This window comes from Phymastichus coffea, unplaced genomic scaffold (assembly GCF_024137745.1).
Source record: "Phymastichus coffea isolate CEN01 unplaced genomic scaffold, Cenicafe_Pcof_1.1 PCOF00070, whole genome shotgun sequence".
Taxonomy (NCBI): domain Eukaryota; kingdom Metazoa; phylum Arthropoda; class Insecta; order Hymenoptera; family Eulophidae; genus Phymastichus; species Phymastichus coffea.
This window is the reverse complement of record NW_026706881.1, coordinates 233595-248494: the sequence shown is the minus strand read 5'-3', so window position 1 is coordinate 248494 and position 14900 is coordinate 233595. Positions and strand designations below refer to the sequence as shown.

General features: G+C 38.5%; 3 protein-coding genes across 6 annotated transcripts in view; 2 read left to right on the top strand and 1 right to left on the bottom strand.

Annotated features, from left to right (window-relative positions):
* Positions 1-144: 144 nt before the first annotated feature.
* Positions 145-2729, bottom strand: LOC131667726 (probable tRNA (uracil-O(2)-)-methyltransferase). 2 transcript variants are annotated; one of them, XM_058941372.1, is made up of 4 exons: positions 2503-2729; positions 2230-2322; positions 1133-2164; positions 145-1055 (listed from the first exon to the last, which is right to left on the bottom strand). In XM_058941372.1, the coding sequence occupies exons 3-4, from the start codon at positions 2102-2104 to the stop codon at positions 177-179; spliced, it is 1851 nt and encodes a 616-aa protein (XP_058797355.1). In that variant the 5' UTR covers positions 2105-2164; positions 2230-2322; positions 2503-2729; the 3' UTR covers positions 145-176. The 2 variants fall into 2 exon arrangements, with proteins under 2 accessions (XP_058797355.1, XP_058797356.1); XM_058941373.1 differs by having other exon boundaries at positions 1133-2142.
* Positions 2730-2769: 40 nt separating this feature from the next.
* LOC131667727 (FAD synthase-like) lies at positions 2770-4967 on the top strand. The gene is made up of 7 exons (XM_058941374.1): positions 2770-3188; positions 3267-3361; positions 3441-3564; positions 3636-3748; positions 3825-3968; positions 4057-4196; positions 4303-4967. Exons 1-7 carry the CDS (start codon positions 3071-3073, stop codon positions 4418-4420), a joined length of 852 nt encoding a protein of 283 aa, XP_058797357.1. The 5' UTR covers positions 2770-3070; the 3' UTR covers positions 4421-4967.
* Positions 4968-7935: 2968 nt separating this feature from the next.
* Positions 7936-14900, top strand: part of LOC131667753 (TOX high mobility group box family member 3-like) — a 177614-nt gene continuing 170649 nt past the window's right edge. For 2 of the 3 annotated variants that reach the window (XM_058941413.1, XM_058941412.1), the window contains exon 1: positions 7940-8325. In XM_058941413.1, the coding sequence (XP_058797396.1) occupies positions 8217-8325 (109 nt within the window). In that variant the 5' untranslated portion in view covers positions 7940-8216. Of the gene's footprint in view, positions 8326-14900 lie in introns of all 3 variants that reach the window. The other variant, XM_058941415.1, reaches the window with a different exon arrangement.

Here is a 14900-nt window from a genome sequence, read left to right as displayed (position 1 = left end):
ATTCAGATAATGATTACATTTTTTACACTGCCTTCGAATGACTTACAAACTAATATTTATATGAACAATCGAAAATAATTAGTGCATATAATTATAATAAACTCACAAAGTACAATCAAGTATATTTTAAGGTTGTAAAACAAAAATATAATTATGTTATATTTAATAAATACATTTTATTCAGGATGTAAGAAATCACATTCATCATTATCCAATGGGCAGCCGTTTGGATGATTTAAGTAAAACCAACATGGTTTTACTTTCCTAGTGACATTTGGATTAATTTTCTTCTTCTTGTTCCTTTTATTTTGCCCTATTGTATCCTTTCCGGGAATCCTAAATCTGACTTTACCAGACTCAACTCTAAAAATGTGTCCATTATTTTTCAACAACGTCTGCAGACCCCCGCATTCCTTTTTTAATTCTTTTAACATATCGGTATCAACGGCTTCAGCTACTTCGTTCAGTTCCATTTCGCCGCCTGTGTTCCAAGTTATACCCGGTCGCCTTTCGAGCTCAATTATGCGTGCCTTGCATAACAAAGTTGTGACCACAATGTCTATTATATTAGATATTACGCTTTTGTCAATTTTGGTGCAGTTTCGAACTTTTTCTATAATCTCCCGTGGTTTAAACGAGCTTGCCCACGCATCGTTGATTTCTTTGTCTTGACACCTTGAATTTATCATTTCTTGGATTTTCAAATCTCGTAAGTCGTTTTCGTCCATTGAATAATTTCTTTCGGAACCAATTAAACATATTCTTTTTGTTGATGGTATTCTTAATTTGTCAATCTGTGTTTTAAAACCGCATTTGTTGGCAACGTCTTGAACGTAATTCATATATTCAAAATATTGACTAGTATCTGAGTTTTCGCGTTGATATTTTTTACCGTCAAAGTCATAAGCACAACACGGTAGCAAAAAAAAGCGACATTTATACGAACTTCTGGCAGCTATGACTGGAATCCACGGCGTCAGTTCATCAGAATGGTTTCCAATCAACCAATCGATTCTAGGATATAAACTTTTTGATGAGGGGATAATTGTACACACCTATAAAAATAATTATAAGCTGCAAGACTTTCAAATACATCTATTAAATTTGATGAATTGAGAAAATATTATTTTACCTCTAGTTTTGTTGTTTCAGGATAGAGATCCCAAATTTTTCTTCTGCGAAGATCAACTCCTAATCCATGATAGCCTTCACAGTTTAATATATGTACTAATAGACCATTCCCACATCCAAGATCTAAAAAGGATTGCTTCTCGTTGATTTTTAATCTCTCTCTTTCTTGTTCCCACAACAATATCAAATATGTAGCAATAGCAACATCTTCATATACAAATTTCAAAGGATCCGTATTTTCTGGCCAAATCTTGACCATTTCTGTTCCATACTTCAGTTTCAATTCATTGTACAGGTCAGTATATTTTTCTGCTGATACAAGTTTTAAGGATCCAGTGACTAAACTATTCTTTGGGCTCTCATTTTTTATCCATTTCAATAGTCTATTGAAAAAGTGATTTTGTAACCACACCAAGTTTTGACTCTCTTTCCATTCATTAAAATGTTGAACTGCTATAGATATCTTGTTATTTTCATATTTTATTTGATATGGATAATCAAATCCTAGAGACTTCTTTTTGTTATCTTGGTCACATTTGTAGAATATATATGTAACACTTTTATTTTGTAAATCAATTAGAGATAATTCTAAAGTTTGTGAACACCTGTTACCATGACGAGGTAACAATTTTGCTAGTCGAATGTAAATATTTTCATTATTTTGAGAATTACTTAGAATTGTTGCCACATTTTCAGAATTTTCAAAAGTAACATCTACATTAGATGCCTTCAAACAATCTAAAATGAAATCCTTATGATTCTCAGTGGTAAAAAAAATTTCATCTACATTTAAAAACCAATCTAAGATTTTCAATTTATCAGCTGTTTTTAATTTATGTATACTAAGTTGAGCAGAAGACGAAATTCTACGGTTGATTAAATGAGGACTTTTCAACCATATACCCAATGCTTTCCAAAAATTTTCAGTACCTGCAGTGCACTCCTCACTGACTATTGTTTCAAAGTCCTTCATGTTAACAATATGAAGTTGAGACTATTTATTTGGTGGTTCTGAAGTTAGATCTTTCTTATACTACAAACAATATTCTTTTCGTTAATCAAAAACTAATTGAATGAAAATGTATATGAAATATATACCTTTTGCATAATCCATTTTGCATCAAGAAGAGCTTTTTCTATAATCTGTTGGACTCTTTCAGGATCAGGTTCAGAAATGTGTTGTTTAAAACTCTGAAATTATAATAAATTTTACAATAGATACAAAAATTGCAATTATTAAATATCAATGTAATTAGAGTTTTTTAAATACGATATTCGCTTATGTCTGATAATTTTTTCTATTTGAACATAATTGTATAACAAAAAAAGTACACATTTATGTTAAAACGTTCTAAAAAAGTAATTACATACCTGTTTGATTGAATGCTTATAAAATTGATTTGCACCCTTTGGCAATTTTTCGCATTCACGAAGTAAATATTTATACAGTCCTTTTGGGGAGTGTTTTAACAAAAAATTACTTGTTATTACCATAATCTAAATTAGGACTATACAACGAGTGGTTCACAACTCGTCAAATTTGTTAAGGCTTGGAGCTTTCCTATTTGTTGTAATGCAAAATTACAGTGACGCAAGAGGTACTTATGGTTCAACTAGACGATCAAACGTGCTCTGACCAGTGACCATGTAGCGAACATAACCTCGTTCTAGTAACGATGCGTGAAAGTATAGAGACAGAGAGAGAGAAGAGAGCTAAAATTTGGAATATATGTTCCAGATTATTGCCATGTGCAATGTTTACTTTATAATTAATTCAAAAAATTGTTTATTTTACGGAAATATTTTATGAAATAATTTTGGAATGTTTTTAGTGTGATTATTATGTTTAACGCTACAGTGTTAGAATATACGTTTGACGTGTTTACATTTTAGTAGTCTGAAATTTTTGTGTATTGATGAGAATATAAGACTTGTAAAAATGACTTTTCTAAATATTTACAGTCCAAGAGGATTTTTGAGTTTAGGAGAATTTTCATTAAATGTGATTCAACGTTGTGCTACTTCTACCAGAAAACACAAAACAGCTGGAATTATTGGTAAATAAATATACTTTTATGACTTTAAATTATTGTGAGAATATACACAAAATTTAAAACTAATCTATTCTTTTTCAGTAATTGGAAATGAAATACTTAAAGGTCAAGTGAAGGATACAAATTCACACTTTATATGTAAGCATCTTTACCGTTGTGGTGTCAAGGTTGAAAAAGTTAGTTAACAATGTTCTTCATGTAAATATGCGAAAGAGTTGAATAAAAGCCAAAAAGGATACTTTTCTTTTCTTGAAGATTTCAGTAGTGAGCGATGATGTTGATCAAATAGCAAAAGAAATCAAGGAGTTTTCTGGAATGTTTACACATGTTATCACCTCCGGTGGTATTGGACCTACTCATGATGATGTAACTTATGAAGGTATAGATTAAACAATAATAAATAATGTTATTATTCATGTTATAAAGATTTTAAATATTTAAAATTTGCAGGCCTAGCTAAAGCTTTTGGAGACAAGCTACATAAACATCCAACCTTGGCAGAAATAATTAGAACATATTTTGGAGTAGCAGATCCTTTGTCTCCTGCTTACAAACTAGCTTGTGTAATTGATTCTCTTTGGTTTTTTCTTTTAATTCTTAGAGAGAAATATAAATTATTCATGTAATATGATTTTTCAGATACCAAAAAAAGCAATTCTTAAGTTTGGAATTAACAAAACTACTAGTGTTCCTCTCAATTTTCCATGTGTGATATTAGAAAATGTTTATGTTTTTCCTGGTTCACCTGTCTTTCTACAAACAGGTTTCGGAAGTTTATATAAGGTAATATAAATTTTTATATAAAATATCTAATAACATAACATTTTTTTTTTAATTTATAAAAACAAAGTAATTGTTTTTCTTATTTTAGATTTTATTTAATACTGGACACCGCTTTGCACATGAAGAATTGTACCTGAATGCCGTCGAAAGTAAATTTGCAGACGCTTTAACTGCGGTGTCTAAAGAATTTCCGAACGTAATATTTGGATCTTATCCAGAAGGGGAAAAGTACGTTACTTTCATTATACACACTCCTTATAAAATAATCTGTTTTTATTAAATAAACTGTGAGTTATTAATTGATATATTTAAAAAATCAATATATTTGTTATAGTGACTACCAAGCGCGAATCACGATAGAGAGTAGCAGTGAGTCGGAAACAAGGAAAGCTAAGAAAAAGTTTTGTAGTCTAATACCACCTGACATAATAGTAAATAAACCGTCAGATTGATAATCGGTGTATTTTTAAGAAATAGGCACTATTTGAATCGCTTTGCCAGTACAAATATATCAATTGTTTTTTAAGTTTTAAAGGCGATGTTTGTAAACTATTGACGTAGAAGTTAAAAATAGAATCGCACGTGTACATTTTACAGTAAAAAAAATACTTGAGTATTAAAAAAACAACAGGAAAACTACACTTTAGTTTTTTTTTCATCACACGAGCTGGTTCAACAACCCTTGGTAGAAATTCTTTTCCCTCCTTCACCTCGTCGTTTTTGCTTTCTTACAAAATTTCATTTCGAGTTAAAGCATTTCTAGTTTTTCCTTTGAAAGTTTAAAATGAGGCCGCAAGTGAGTGTACGCGGGAGGAACGTGCCCTTTCACAGACATCTTTTTTACTTCTCCTTTTCCTCTCTCGTCGCGTCTTCTTTCGACAATTGCTTGCAATGCGCGAACAGTAGAAAAGGATAAATTTCTAGCATGCTTTTCAATTTAATATTAATCTCACATGCCTGTCGGTGCGTTTCAATTTGCTTTTCTTTTTTCTGCTTGGTCGTTTATACAGAGTGCCAGAACGTTCCTTCTCTCCTGAATTTGTTTTTATTAGGATACAAAGCTGTGAGGGGGGGGGGGGGGATGGATTTCGAGATCTGGCCGATGTGTACAACGACAATGAAAGAGACGGGGGCAGGAGTGGCTTTTCTTTTCCCGGCTTGTTTTGATAAGAGTGTATAAATAATGTAAATGATGGCGAAAAAACTAGCGCAACGATCGTGTTTTTCTTCCTTCGAGGGGGCGAACCTGAGTGCACCACAAATGTACAGTTTGTCTTGTAAACACTATATATAAGAGGCGATTGGGAATTGTCTTCGATTTATGTTGAATAAATAGCTCTTGGCATTTTATTTATTTTCCGCTCCTTATTTATTGCGCACACATACCTCTCTATTGGCCCATCATGGTAATGGAACGTCACGTTTTGTGCTTTGGAAAATATCTTTATTGGCGAATTTTCTATTCATCCCAGCGGACATTTATAATACATACGGCAAATATAGAGAGACAGAGTGTGCCCGTCGACAACAAAGCCCCGAAAGTGCTTCACTTATGGCGTTGCTGCATAAGCAACAACGCAACAACAAAAAAAGTAGTTGCTCGGCAAGCAATATCCGCGAGAGTATGTATGAAAGAGGCAACGCAAAAATCCGCTCCATAAGCAATCTCTTAAAAAAGAGATCCGCGGAACAAAAGATCGCTTCTCTCGCGAGTCGTTTGCTCTCCCTTGTCTCATCCCTTAATTTAGTCGCACGGCGGACGATCGAATCTCCTTTTTCGAATTAATTCGAGAAGCGTATTTCAAGAGAGAGGAAGGGGAGTGAGTGAGAGAGAGAGAGAGAGAGTTGCGGAAATTGATTGCCATCGCGCGCGAGCGTGGAAAGAAGATCGAGAGCCTCGACGCGCGTCGAAAGTTTTGCACGTAATCGGCAACGCGCGGAGCATCGAGAGAAAAGAAAAAAGGAGAACGATTGTGATTAATCGGGGATGGCTTTGAAAAATGGAGCGGAAAGTTGGCTTTCGGAGCATCATTGCTTATTTCGTTACAAATTGATTTTTTCCCATTTAGCGAGCTATCGTTACGAGCGAAGAAACGGAAAAGTTGTTTTTGCGTCCGGTGATTGTGAGTCGCTCGCAGCAATGAAAGCAAAGTGCCGAGGAAATTGAAATTGACATAAAAGCAAAGAGAAATCGAGTGTATATCTGTACGTTGCATTGCACATACGTACACGTGCGCTTGCGCGCGCGCTCGCCTGTATATATATTGGCACGAGATATAATATATTCGACGTAGCTCTTGGAAACGAGCACGTGTATTTCCTGAGCAAATATTTACATAAATGAGTGAGCGAATGTATGTAGGTGGGCGTGCTCGTTTCTCTAAACCCCCCCCCCCCCCCCCACCCACCCACCCACCCACCACGACCTCACCGCGCGAAAGATGCCGATGGAACACGAGCGAAAATGTATTTCCCGTTTGATTTTCAAGAATACTCTTTGCCTCCGTGAGCGAGACTTTAATTCTCTGAAGTTCCCACCAAAGAAAAGGTTCCATCGGAAAAATGCAAAGTACAAAGTTTTTAAATTTTAAGCGTCGACGTCAAAGAAAAGCCTCTGAACGTACATCATTTGTCTACTGTGAAACAGAGAGAGGGAGAGAGACAGAGACAGAGACAAAAACCTTGCTTTCACAAAAGGAAAAAGACCAAAAAAAGAAAAAGGATAGATCAAAGAAAAAAACTTTCAGCTCCAATTTCCTAATGGTACTCATACCATGCATTAGTCGAGTAAAACCGGTTTTCATAAGTACATAGTCATGCTAGATCTGTTTGTAGTTTCACATTCAAGCGTCTCACGCTTTACAATGTTTTATTCTAATGTGTATGCATATGTATAAACGTGAAAAAATGTATGAGGCTTTTTCGAGAACAATGGTCGCACACTAGCAACGCATTCATTATTAATGCTATTAGAAAAATTATGTAAAAATGTTCTCGTAAGATTTATATGTTTTGTTTTAGTCGATGGAGTGAAATTGAAATAACTAATCTTTCAATGAGAAATTAAAATCATTGCAAAACAAAACTTTAGTACGATCAAATGAAAAATTGAAAAATTTTATAGGGCATTGCACAAATCATTCTCGTTATCTCTATTTCCTCGTCAAATTAAATTGCCAAGTCATGCTCTGAATAAAGAACTTTGATCATAGCCTTTTATTTCATCACTGCCTCTTTTGGACCTTATAAAAATATTTCAATTTCGGCCTCTCATGCTCAAAAAAAAGAAAAGAAAAGTAAAATAAAAATAGTATCATGACAGGAAAGGGGCTAACCCTTGCGTTAAGCATACATTTACCACCTTTTGCTTTCAGCTCGATCACTTTACACGTTCTATGGGCTTTGTGACTCTTTTTTTACCCGTCGGTGCTCCGTGTACCAATATTCTAGCTTCTTTTTTTGTAATGGAGGGGGGGGGCACAAAAAAAAACTGCATGGCGTTCAATCAATATTCACAGGTCTTTTTCATTTCATGGTGTAATCCTTCAGATGACTGGCATTATTCGTAAATAACCCTATTCGATTTTACTTTTTTGAAATAAAAATTGCTGCTACATACAATTGAACAAATGAAAAATAATTAACCTTTTTGTTATTGGCATTAATACTTAGATATATTTATTTCATACGCCAGCGAATTGCTAAATATTTGCCATTTTTTCTATTAAAATAATTCATCTCTTATTACACTTATGAAAGCAGTCCGCCCCAGAAAACACCCAAAATTTTCAGTTAACGGTTTTATTTTGGCGCAAGAGTGTCTTTAGCGTTTCTCTAACATTGATCGCTATTGGTCGCAAATAAAAGAAACAAAGAAAAGTGAGTTCAGTCTATCTGTAGCATCTGTTATGTATGTACACATCCAGTTTATTTAGTATCAGCTTGTTACTCAAAAATATTTACTCGACAGTTGTGCGAATACTTACGCTCCATGTTATAACACGTTTGAAGAGAAGTTGCCGTGATCTGGAAAATAGGGTGGTGAATTTACGTTTTAACGTTGAAAGACGTTGCTGCAGTATCTCAATTTCTATGGCTGGTGCCTGTTCGGTAAAATATATCATTTCCGAAAATCAGTTAGCGAATTCGCGCGTTCAAAAGGCCTTTTGTATATGAAAAGTGAGAAGTTTAGTGTGTGAGGTTATAAATACATCATTCTTGGAAGTTGAGTGTGAGTCGAGGCTAGATATGGCAGACCAGTCACTTGATTTCTATAGGCTTGAATGCCCGATAAACATATTCGAGTCATCATTCGAAGACGACGAGCCAGGAGACAACGAAAATGAATTTCAGAATGGTGAGTTTTTAATGATAAGACATACAATGTTCGATTAATAGTTTGTTGAAATAAATCTAAATGCTGCCTTTACATAAAAAACAAGTAGCAAAGCCTGTGTTTTAAAGAGATGCCTCGTAACGCTGAAAGTCCAGTCTAGATTTAGAACATCCAATCGGTAACACTATCTGATCGCAAAAGTCAAAGTTTGCAAATCTGTTAATGAAATATGAAAGTGCTAATTCAGAAGGGACAGCGCGCCCGTCGTTGGTGCCGGTTGAACGTGTGCGCGTGTGCGCGTGTGTGTGCGGTGGTTTGTTTGCGCGCCCTTCGCCTGACAAAGCGCTTTGATCATAGCGGTGTTCGTATATAGATGAATCGAGAGCTCCGGGGAGGGGGGAGGGTATGGGTTTTAGCGAAATCGCGTTTCTGTTTGCACCCGGCGCCAGCCGCACTCTCGAGAAAATGACTTCGCGAAGCTGTATTAGTTATCAGCTGCAAGTCTTTCATTATTCAATTCGTGTTTTCTCGGAATAATTCCTCGATTATAATTCATCAATCAAACTGGATTTTCAAACGCACAATTGAGATTAAAAACTTGATTAACTCTGCTGCTGCCAGCGCAAACGAGCCAACCATATTTCAATATTCATTCAATTTCCGCTTTTGCCATTTAATGCTATTACACTTCAATATTTTATATTCCGCGCGAGCCTTTCGTTCATACATGCCAATCGCTCGTACCCTTCAAAAATTTTCAATAATCAATATCGCAATTTCCAATATTCAATTAATATTTATTGAATTATACAACGAACAAAGAATATGCGTGCATGCCCACTTTTAAATACGCAGTTGTTTGCTTTTAATATCAATGTGTGCGAGTGTCCGTGTGGGCGCGCGCGCGTTTGTTACAAAGCGCAATCTCATTGTGCATCCCCCCGCGTGAAACTCACATTCCATATCGTCAAAAAAGTTTTTTAATAAAACTTTACCCTCTGTGCATGTATACACAGAGCGCATGAAAGATTTCGCAAATGCAATCGTCATATTTTCCGCGTGGTATCTAAAACGTACACGATTCTTTTGATGATTATCTTGCCAAATCATTTATTCGCGTCGTATACTAGTTTGCGTTCTCTCTCTCTTTCTCGTTCGCAGTTTATTTACAATAGCCGTCCCTGTTTAAATGCAGTAAAGCCCGTCGATCGCGAAAAAGAGCTCCTCGATAACAAACCGAAATAAAAAAAATCAAACACGAATTAAACTTGTGTGTGATAGAACTTTCGCAGATTGAAAAGTCATTCTATGCGCCCTCGCGTGTACGAATTACGTTGCGCGCGAGCGATGTAAAAAAGAAAAGAAACAAGAGATAGTAACTTGACGATATACGTGGCATAATAACAAAGCATAAAAAGTTGCGATGATGTTTTCGACGGAAAAAAGCGAAACTGCTGCGACGTGGTTGGCCGTAAACGTTGCCGTATAATAATAAAAAAAAATTGAAGAAAGAATAGTGCATTTCGTAATAATGTTAAAAAATGTCGAGGGGCAGTAAATACATTCATGTAAATATTGTTCTTATATTCGAAATATGGAGGTACCCGACATTTTTCATTTCAAACATGACAAGCGCGGTCATGTAAATATTCATTGTATATATTCTTTCTCGCCCGCGTACGTTGCTGACAGGAGCTTTTCGAGTGAAAACCTCGTTTTCTCGGAGACGTTATACGTTTTGTAGGATTAAAATTTTTAATCTAAATCTTTTCGTCCAGGTGGAAAATTGATTGAAATGACGGGTTAACCTATCTTGACACTGCATCGCGTCCGTTCCGTCGAGAAAGAAAGAAAAAATTGTCAATTTTCCTTGCAAATACCGAAAAGAAAAGAAAAGAAAAAAAGAAGGTCCGATCCAAACTGATGCTTGCATGCGCTATAAGGTCAGCCGAACATGGTCGTGGGCAAAGAAGCTCGGGGGTGAGGCGATAAAACGTCGCGCAAAGGGTAAAAGCGCAATAAAGACGGGGTATGGAGCGCGAAGGGTTGCAAAAGAGAGAGAGAGAAAGAGAGAGAGAGAGAGAGAGAGAGAGAGAGAGAGAGAGAGAGAGAGAGAGAGAGAGAGAGAGAGAGAGAGAGAGAGAAGTGGCGGCACGTCGGTCGCGTGCCGTGGGCGGGGCCATCAACCTTCTCTCTGTCGGTTCTTCTTCTGGGGCAACAGTCGATCCCACCAGAGAGAGCTTGCCGCTGCTGGTTATTGATTCCCCCGGGGGTGCAGCCAGCGTACCCCTTTGCCACCACCACCGCCTCTGTTTCTTTACATCCCTACCTCCTGCCTGCCGATGTTGTGTACGTGTGTTGTGCCGCGGCTATATAGCTTCTTGCGGTGCGAGCCGCCAAAACAAATGGAGACTGGCGGAGAGGAAGGGGACAATCGACGTGTACAAGCCCGGCTGCTGCTGCTGCTGCTGCTGCCGCCGCCGCTGCTTTGCTTTGCGCGATCGCTCTTGGGGGATTGTCGAGCGGGGATTTACAAGGCAATTACTATAGGTGCGATCATTAGCTCCTCTGCTCGCTCACTTTCATCCCTTTTTATCCTCTTTTTGCCTTTCTTTCGCCCTGACGCTTGCTCTAATCGCCCGATTGATGTTTCCGCAGTGATTAATGCGGAATCAATCCAATTCCCGCGAAATCGTGTCACAACGAGCATTAGCTTTGAGATAATGTTCTTGGAAAAGCTGCTCAGACCAACCTCGGCCATTGTGTTTTCATAGATGCCGCTCTTGCAGCTCGTTAAGCGCCGGAATCATTTCTTCGGCCACGTACGAGTCAACGTATAGCTGCCCGGTGATCGCAATCCAAGCAAAAGATTACAAAAATAATAAAGCAAGGGTTGCACCAGCTTTATCCTTCTGTGACCGCGGCGGAGGGGAGCTTGCGTTTCTCTTCGAGGCCGTGCGTCTCAAAAATTCAAATTCGTCTATTATCATGGCAAGTGCGAAGGTTATATTTCACGAGGCGCACTGACATTTAAAGTACGAGATGAGCGATAGAGATAATACCTTCAAGTCGTTCAAAGAGAGAGAGAGAGAGAGAGAGAGAGAGAGAGAGAGAGAGAGAGAGAGAGAGAGAGAGAGAGAGAGAGAGAGAGAGAGAGAGAGGAGAGAGCGGGAGTGCGTCGGCCCGGAACGAAATGAAATCGTGAAAAAAAGGAGAACGTTATGCTCATCGCTTGGCTGTATGCTTTGCTATTCCCTTCCTTCCTTTCTTTTTTTTTTAACTTACCGCGCGCAAGAGGAAAGAGTTTCCTCTCCCTCGAGCGCGCGCGAAAGAATATTACCTGCAGCTTTATGACTCCTGGATGACACAGACTTTTACGATTATTAATCCCTATATTTTCTTAGGATCCGTTTCGTATACATTCTCGGTTTGTCTCCGGGCGCGCAAACGCACGCACGCGCAGCCCCGTTCGCTTAACGCTCATCCACGCTCTCTTTTTTCTTATGACGCTCGCTCGCCTCTCCCGAAATGACTTCGACATTGTCTCTCTCTCTCTCTCTCTCTCGTTTCAATTAACTTTTGAAAAGCTTTACGCTATAACGACGTTAACTTTGTGTCGCGCGAGCGCGCGAACAATGGTATTTTCTAACTTGGAAATGCGCCATTGTCGATGAAACTTGAAAGTTGTATAAAGTTTCACCGACGAGGAGGGAGGAGAGGGAGAGAGAGAGGGAGAGAGAGAGAGAGACAGAGCGAACCTCGATAAATTTCCATTTTATAGAATACACGTCATTTTTATTTTCCGCGAGAGCGACTTTGCGAAGAATAAAACTTGCGCACGCCGCCGCCGCCGCCGTATCATTACTCTCTTTTTGAACGGCAGAATTGTGCGCGAGATAAATGAAAAAAGTTTTTTCGAGGGTGGAATGACGTCACGTCGAGAGTATATTAGCCCAAGAGTATAGGTAAACAAAAGACGGAAAGATTGGTCGCCAAAGTGAGATGAAAAGCGATTGGCGAATTGCCGTTTCGCTGCTTTACGGCCGCTTGTACCAATGCGCCCTCGCCCCGCAACGGGGAGGAGAAATTGGCACTTTGTTCTCTTTTCTTGCCGAGGCCTCATCGTCACTTCGCCGCCTCGACCCTCTCTTTAACTCGGGCTGTATATCCGACGCACTTCGCACCGTCGTGCCGCCCTGAATTTAGTGCGCCTTTGATTTACGAGCACGTCACACCTGCGGTGATGTTTATTTCGCTATACATATGTAGCGAAGAGAGTGGAGAGAGATTCTCCTCGCTTTTAACCCTCTCCTTCGTACCTCTGGCTTATCTTTCACGGGTTATTGTCTATTTTCTTACGTGCTCCTCCACCCTCCCTCCTTCCCCCGCCCGCCCACTCTCTTACCATCCGCGTGTCAACGATTTGTCGATTTCAGTTTTTATTCTCGTTCACTCGTAAAAACTTGTTTTCTATTCCGCTGATGCGAAATTGTAGATTGACGAAATTACGCGCAAGCGAGAATTTGTTTTTCAAAGGATATTGGGAAAGCAAGAAGAATCGCCGAGGCAAAGATCGAAAAGAACAGATAGCACGTGCTCGACATTAATAGAAACAGCATAGTTAAAATATTTGCGGATTGAAAGCGCGTCCAACCGAGTCTGTATGTCGCAGTTGCGCTACCTGTACGCAGCGAAAACAATATTGATTTGTTTCTTTTTATTTTATTTTTCTTTTTGCCCACGTAAATTAAAAACTGTATCTCTGTGCAAGCGGCTTCAATAAAGATAAAATATTTTTGCTTTCGGTGCGGAAAATACCCTCGAATCTCGGTAATTGGAAAACAATCATTCGAAATATTGGAAATTTGTGCGCAATGTTTGCGAATCAATTTTGCAAATTAGCTCGGATAAAATAACTCCATCAGGCTTGTTGCGGATGAAATTCGTCTTTTGCGCGCAAGAGCCGGCAAAGCGTAAAAACGCAAAAAACCCGCGGATTATTAGATGTCTGGGAATAAAATTTTCTTTTTTCTCGCGAAATCGAGCAATCGAGCCGAAGCACCCTTTACAGGTCCACTTTGTTAATCGTATGAAATGAATTTTCATACGCTAACGTTGCCAAGCCATCTGTACATCGAGGAAGAATGCAAAAAAGTATAATGGCGCGAATACAAATGAGTTGACGGTGGGTTTTGCGTAATTGGCGCTTAACAATAAGTTTTTCATTGTTTCGCTATCCCTTTTTAAAATTGTAAAATGGCCGATTTTAACGACGGAAGAATTGACAATGTCGAATCGCACAAAAGAAAGCCGGCGTTGGGTGGTCGCCTGGTAGAAACACACCGCGGCCCAATTGATTGTTATGCCCGTCGTGTACACGTAGACTTTTCTCTCTCTTTCTCTTCCTCCTTCCTCTCTGCGAAATTCGCGATCGCTTGCTGCCTTCAGGGATGGTGCGCGTAGATACTTTCTTGCCCTCGACCCGTAAGTCTGTCTCGCGAGAATGGCTTGCTTTCTTTGATTTTCTTTTTCCGTTGCACGTTCAGTACATGCTTCATTGTTTTATATTTTACACTGCTGATGACTGCATTGCTAGTCTCTCTGCAGATCAAAATGAATTGTATTAGTCTTGCTGATTTTCTCTATTTATGCGTTTGACATGTCTTTGTGACTTCTTTGTGCAATACTTTATTTATTCATATTCGCGATAGGTCCTCGATCAAATTATGTGATACGTATCGTTAAAGAATGTATTTTTACTTTTGTCTCGGGACAAATAAAGGATCTTCTATCTATCGATCTCTCTATTTTATTTGATTTGCCAGGAAATGTTTATCGAACGAAAGTCCATTTCGCGGAAGGAATTTTTTCCATTTTTACAGCTGCTATCCTTGAAAGCTTTATCAAGCCGTGGGGAATAGCAGCGACGCCGCGACAGACAAGCCGTATCGAAACATTCCTATACTGCGATGCATATAGGACTAAGAAGTAAATCAAATCGGATATGCACGCGCAATTTCGCAGGGACTTTTTTCATTTCAACTTTTGCGTCGAGCCAGCCAACGAAAACATGAAATCCAGGGCGTATTCTCTTCTGACCCTATTGATTCGCGCTCAGCTCAAAACTACGATCATAATGTGCAGCCTGATTTGCTTTGATCGAATCAATCAACTTCTATATTGTTTCAAAGCCGAGCGCTGCTTCGTCGGTAGCAACTAGGCCAAGTAGAACGTGTAGCGCAAAACCGTTGTGTATGTGTGCGTGTGTGTGTAGAGAGAGAGAGAGAGAAAGGAAAAAAACGAGCGAAACACCAATAATTGAACGTGAAGCAAGCGCTAATGCGAGGCTTTAAGTCTATTTGGAAAATTATATTTCAAAAGAACAACTCCTGATAGGAAGACTTTTTATATTTTGCAATTTAATCTCAAGGCTGCAGTCGGTCACTTTCTAATTTATTTTTTTTTTTTGTTCTTCTCGCTTCTACTCGATAGCGCCAAGTCATTAGAGCAAAATCAATAGGCGGCGACACGTAAATAAAAAAATGTTTATTGCGCCGAGAGCGCATACGTTTCCACGCGAAATAAAAACGTCCACG

Bases quoted from the DNA above. Each gene is read 5' to 3' on its own strand.
- LOC131667727 (XM_058941374.1), top strand. From the start codon at position 3,071: ATGACTTTTCTAAATATTTACAGTCCAAGAGGATTTTTGAGTTTAGGA. The intron at 3,749-3,824 runs GTAATTGATTCT...ATGATTTTTCAG, and splicing joins CTGCTTACAAACTAGCTTGT to ATACCAAAAAAAGCAATTCT. The intron at 4,197-4,302 runs GTACGTTACTTT...TATTTGTTATAG, and splicing joins TCTTATCCAGAAGGGGAAAA to TGACTACCAAGCGCGAATCA.
- LOC131667726 (XM_058941372.1), bottom strand. From the start codon at position 2,104: ATGAAGGACTTTGAAACAATAGTCAGTGAGGAGTGCACTGCAGGTACT. The intron at 1,056-1,132 runs GTAAAATAATAT...TTATTTTTATAG, and splicing joins CTGAAACAACAAAACTAGAG to GTGTGTACAATTATCCCCTC.